General features: G+C 33.2%; 2 protein-coding genes across 2 annotated transcripts in view; both read right to left on the bottom strand.

Moving 5' to 3' along the window:
- Nucleotides 1-67: 67 nt before the first annotated feature.
- Nucleotides 68-1453, bottom strand: LOC109588878 (uncharacterized). The gene is made up of 6 exons (XM_020004986.1): nucleotides 1300-1453; nucleotides 1167-1250; nucleotides 1050-1106; nucleotides 322-998; nucleotides 238-274; nucleotides 68-153 (listed from the first exon to the last, which is right to left on the bottom strand). The coding sequence occupies exons 2-6, from the start codon at nucleotides 1195-1197 to the stop codon at nucleotides 68-70; spliced, it is 888 nt and encodes a 295-aa protein (XP_019860545.1). The 5' UTR covers nucleotides 1198-1250; nucleotides 1300-1453.
- A 683-nt stretch (nucleotides 1454-2136) lies between these two features.
- LOC105315094 (uncharacterized protein PFB0145c-like) overlaps nucleotides 2137-5185 on the bottom strand; it is a 3794-nt gene continuing 745 nt past the window's right edge. The window contains exons 2-17 of the mRNA XM_020004985.1: nucleotides 4615-4719; nucleotides 4503-4562; nucleotides 4364-4450; nucleotides 4251-4310; nucleotides 4112-4198; nucleotides 4018-4068; nucleotides 3880-3966; nucleotides 3780-3833; nucleotides 3656-3727; nucleotides 3510-3611; nucleotides 3424-3459; nucleotides 3332-3379; nucleotides 3249-3284; nucleotides 3137-3196; nucleotides 2973-3092; nucleotides 2137-2838 (exon numbers count right to left, since the gene is read on the bottom strand). Of these exons, the coding sequence (XP_019860544.1) occupies nucleotides 2213-2838; nucleotides 2973-3092; nucleotides 3137-3196; nucleotides 3249-3284; nucleotides 3332-3379; nucleotides 3424-3459; nucleotides 3510-3611; nucleotides 3656-3727; nucleotides 3780-3833; nucleotides 3880-3966; nucleotides 4018-4068; nucleotides 4112-4198; nucleotides 4251-4310; nucleotides 4364-4450; nucleotides 4503-4562; nucleotides 4615-4719 (1691 nt within the window). The 3' untranslated portion in view covers nucleotides 2137-2212. The remainder of the gene's footprint in view (nucleotides 2839-2972; nucleotides 3093-3136; nucleotides 3197-3248; nucleotides 3285-3331; nucleotides 3380-3423; nucleotides 3460-3509; nucleotides 3612-3655; nucleotides 3728-3779; nucleotides 3834-3879; nucleotides 3967-4017; nucleotides 4069-4111; nucleotides 4199-4250; nucleotides 4311-4363; nucleotides 4451-4502; nucleotides 4563-4614; nucleotides 4720-5185) is intronic.

Genomic DNA, 5185 nt, shown 5'->3' with positions numbered 1-5185 from the left:
TGTTATTTCTATAAGTGCAAGTGCATTAGGTATCATATAGGTGAATTATACATGTTGGTAGATTTAATTATTGATTACCTGTTTGAAATTCTTCTATTTGGTTGTCTCTAGCAGCCAACTGTTCTTTCAGGGATGCTATTTCTCTCTGAACACCTAACATGAGTGCAAGTATATAATACTAAGTTATCAATGGTGGTGCATGTAGCTTTGAAAGAATACAATTTCAAATTTTAATACCTTCTTTGTTCCTTTCTTTTATTATAACTGACAAAAACTATAAACATCATAAATATTTTTAAATACAAGCAGTGATTTTTTTACCTCATCAACTGTGCTGTCCCATATGGTGCACTTTCCAACTAAAAATTCCTTTAATCCCCTTTCCTTCAAAATCTTTATTTTCTCAAGAACAAAGGCTATCAGTAATACAATATCAGTGACAGGACATTTGCAAATTACAATAGGTCGACCAGTTTGGCTGTAATCAACTTGAATATGACAACTTTTCAGTTCTCCAAGAACATCAAGGATATCTTTTGCATCCCAGCTCATAACAAATACGGCTTTCAGGCGGCCATCATTTTTTTGTTGTGCTTCTTGATCAAAGTGACAATATTGACGTACAGATTTTCGAAACTCGGTAACTGCTTTTTTGTAGTCCCTGACAACCTTTGATGCCTTTTCCACATTAAATGAACGTGCCAATGTTTCAAAAGGCTTTACATTGACGATACTGCACTCTGTCTTTAGCACTTCTACAATGTCACGAATTTTTCGTGGCTCCATAAGCTGCTCCAATTGATCTTTAAGACCTGGGAAACACATGAGGAACTTTAGGAGTTTCTCAACTGGTATGCCAGCCTCAGAAAAACTATCTTGAAATTCAAAAATCATCGTTTGAAATGTTACATTAATTTCCTCAAAATTATCTTTCATCATTTCATGATGTTCAATAATGGTATTACATTTGTTTGCACCACTCCTATATACATGTCCTTCTAATAAATAATAATCAAATCAATCATATGCTTAGGAAAATGATTATTCACCTCGAAACTTAACTCCTGGTGACAGAACTGAATCACCATCATCGTTCTTATCTGTAGCTAAAAGATTATTTGTAGAGGTAACTTATCTATCAAATTTGTAATGTTGATTTGTTATACCTTGTGCTATATAGTGCTCTTCATCAACCATGCCATTAACAATTTCCCCATGTTCTAAACTTGGTTCCCTTGACTGATCAACACCTAGAAACAGACTATCAATCTCAAAGCAGGAGTAATCATTATCACTTACAGCTTGTTTCATAAATCTCCTTTAGTCTTTCCTCATATTTTTTAGCTGAATCTCCTTCCAACTTCCCCAGTAAAACCCTTCTGGTAGCATTAGGAGCATTGCTGAGTTATAACTTGATCTTTTCTTAGTCTCGCTAGCCAGACCATTCCCCAGCCTACAGTCATTTGGGTAGGCTGGGGAATGGTCTGGCTAGCGAGACTAATCTTTTCTTCATTGGGCAAAACACTTAAGGCTTCCTCAGTCAATCCTAACACCACATTAAAACCTTTCTAATCTACTTCAGCTAGCTCTTCTGAAGATGGTCTCTCATTTAAGAAAGTGTCATAAAGAGAAGGAGAAGGATAGCGATCGGCCATAACTGACACAACTATGTATACTCCCACTAAGCAATGTAGGCGGGGCAGGCAGAAATGCTGATACAGCTTCTGCAGATCTGGCTGTGAGAACTGTACTAGAATGTGCATATCATTATGAGACAATAGGAAATTTTTCTCTAACAATACAATGAATATAATAATTATTCCAGAAATTATGACATGCTACCAATAACAAAAACAGCTATAGAGAAAGACTCATGAAGTACTTTATTTTATTTTACTAAATTTTTTAATAATTATGTATTATTTTTCATCGATCTTGTTTTTTTATCCTAATTTTCCTTTTTGTTCATGCTTATGCACACAAATCCTAACAGTACTATTATACTATAATCTATTTTATCTCGGGGTATCTGCAGCTCTTGTGGTTATCCCATCAAAATGACTCTATCCCCCGTCTATCCCTTTCTCTCTCCTTCGGTACTTATACTTATGCTCATCTTGTAAAATTATTATTAAATTAAATTAAATTAATTTGACACTAAAAATAGACAATAACACATCAACCACATGTAAACAAAATAGATCTATTGGTTTTAAAACTTGGTAATGCCAGTATTTTCATAAGCAGTGGTAGATGAATAGGAAAAGTCTAGTCTGTTAGTTTTACCAACAAATTGAGAGCATATTGCTTTGTGTTTGTGATCTACCACAATCTTTCCAAGTCTTTTGTTGAATTTAAGTGAATCAACCAGTTCCAGCACTCCCTTAGCATCAATGCTAGTGCTAGCAACATAAAGAACAGACAATGTGGAGTCGATGCGTATAAATTCAGCAAGTGATGGAACACTGAGTGAAGTAATCTCAGTATTAAATTCCAGCGATAAGTACTGAAGCTTCTTGTTATGTTTTAGTGATTGCACTAGAGTAATGACCCCATCATCATCAATGGAATTGTGATTGAGATACAGACTCTCCAATGTGTTGTTATCTAACATTTTAGATGAGAAAAGGTCAATGAAGTCATGTCTTAATGGAGTTGAGAAAATATATAAACTGCTAACACTTTTCTTCTGCAGCAGAGGTACTATTAACAACTGAGCAACATCAGAAGATGAATCACTGAGATAAATTTGTCGATGATTGTTGTCTATTCTTGTTAGAACATCTGTACACTGCTCTGCTGATGGAGAAGTAAGACGCACTTCAGATTCACTCCACTCTATTACAAACAAAAGATTATAAATGGTAAATAACTGCTTTGAACCCTGTGTGCACGCACATTGTACTACTACTGCTACTCTTGCCATAACAATAAGTGCAAAACAGTGTGTATGAACACAATATGTCACTTACTTATGCTGGTGATCATATCTTGCTCATTTCTTGGGTATAGCATAGCCTTCAAACCTTCAATTTCTCTATCCTTCATTTTACTAATTCTATGTTGCGTCTTTAATTTCTCTTCTAACTCATCTGTTTAAAAATTATGTATCATTATCCTTTGCACATTTGCTTACTTCTTTGCAACTTAAGTTCTTCTTGTGTGTGAGATAGTAGTAGTCTCACAGATGATAATTCTACAATGTGTTTGATTTGATTGACTTTTCAATGAATTAACTTTACCATTACCTTCATTTATTGACTTTATTACTGATTCTTTCTCAGCTATAAAAATTGATATAATTATGCATGATTAAAAGATAAAAACATACCAATATCTTGTTGATTGTCAGCTAGCAGTTGTCTCACAGATAATAATTCTACAATGTGTTTAGTATAGTGACTTTCTTAACTTTACCATTACCTTCATTTGTTGACTTTATCACTGATTCTTTCTCAGCTATAAAAATGAAATATGTGTATGTATGACTATCAAAAGATGAAATGTACCAATATCTTTCTGCTTGTCAGTTAGTTTTAATTTCAATGCCACTATTTCTTGTACTTGTTCTTCTGACAGTTTTCTGAATGAAGCTGACTCTATCTCTTTAACTACAGTGCATTTAATTAGATTGATGATGCATGTCAGCACATACCAGTAATTCCTTCACTGAGTGTATTGACTTCTTTCTCTTTCCTTTTGAGCAATTGTTGACTGGACAATAATTCTTTATTAGCAATATAAAATACATGTAATTCATTTTTATTTAAATTAGTTACCTTCTTCTTTTTCATGGATAATACTTTGTAACTCCCTAATCTTAGAATCTGACTCTATAATGAATTGATGATAAAAATAAAGCTACAAAGTATACTCTACCATTGTCTTTTTCTTTGATAGAAACCTTCAAATCATCAATTTCCTGAATTTTTGTCTCAAGATTCCTTTTCAGTTCACTTTTTTCATCTGTACAGTGACCATTGGCTTATATTTAGATTAATGTGTACATGTACATACCTGATGCTAATGATAAAGATCCCTCCAGTTCTTCTATTTTTGCCTTAGCTTCTGCAACAATAAGCAATAAAACTTTATCATTAATATTCTCTACCTTCATCTTTCTCTTGAGCAGACACCATTAAATCATTAATTTCCTGAATTTTTGTCTCAAGGCTTATTTTCAGCTTGTTTATATCAGCTGCAATATGAATGTATAGACTGACTATGTTAGTTTGAGTCTACAATTATACTTGATGCTGATGATAAAGACTCCTCCAGTTCTTTTATTCTTTCCTTGGCACCCTTCATTTCTGTACGTAAATATAACGATAAGAAATAAAAATTTATCATTGATATTCTCTACCTTCATCTTTCTCTTGAGCAGACACCTTTAATTTATCAGTTTCCTGAATTTTTGTTTCAAGGTTTTTTTTCATCTTGTTCATATCAGCTGCAATATGCATGTATAGACTGACTATGTTAGTTTGAGTCTACAATTATACCTGACACTAATGATAAAGACTTCTCCAGCTCTTGTATTCTTTCCTTGGCGCCTTTCATTTCTGTACATAAATATAACAATAAGAAATAAAATTTATCATTGATATCCTTTACCTTCATCTTTCTCTTGAGCAGACACTTTTAAATGATCAATTTCCTGATTTTTTGTCTCAAGATTTCTTTTCAGTTCACTTTTTTCATCTGTACAGTGACCATTGGCTTATATTTAGATTAATGTGTACATGTACATACCTGATGCTACTGATAAAGATCTCTCCAGTTCTTTTAAGGCACTTTTCATTTCTTAGTGTGTAAAAAATAGAATGATAATATTTTTAAATGTAATTATTAATAAGCAAATTAACATTTTACAACTAGTCTGGTCTAGACTATGCTGCAACTAGAGCTGTACATAACCAAAAGTTATTATGCCTGAATCAGCACTTTTGCCCTAAAGTAATGGACCAAGTCTGATATCATTATACTGGTACAGCCCTGACACATTGAATTATAGATCATGCTTGATATTCTTGGATGAATCAGTACAAATTTTATCATGATTGTAAATGGCTGATTTTTGCATGTGTATCATGACTGATTACATGAAAACCATGATTCAGGACTAATATCAGTCCTGATCTAACTAAGCAATAACAGTTGATTGTGTAGGGCTTCAGTGGGCCTG

This window comes from Amphimedon queenslandica, unplaced genomic scaffold (assembly GCF_000090795.2).
Source record: "Amphimedon queenslandica unplaced genomic scaffold, v1.1 AMPQUscaffold_11796, whole genome shotgun sequence".
In the NCBI taxonomy this organism is placed as follows: domain Eukaryota; kingdom Metazoa; phylum Porifera; class Demospongiae; order Haplosclerida; family Niphatidae; genus Amphimedon; species Amphimedon queenslandica.
This window is presented reverse-complemented; position numbering and strand designations above follow the sequence as displayed.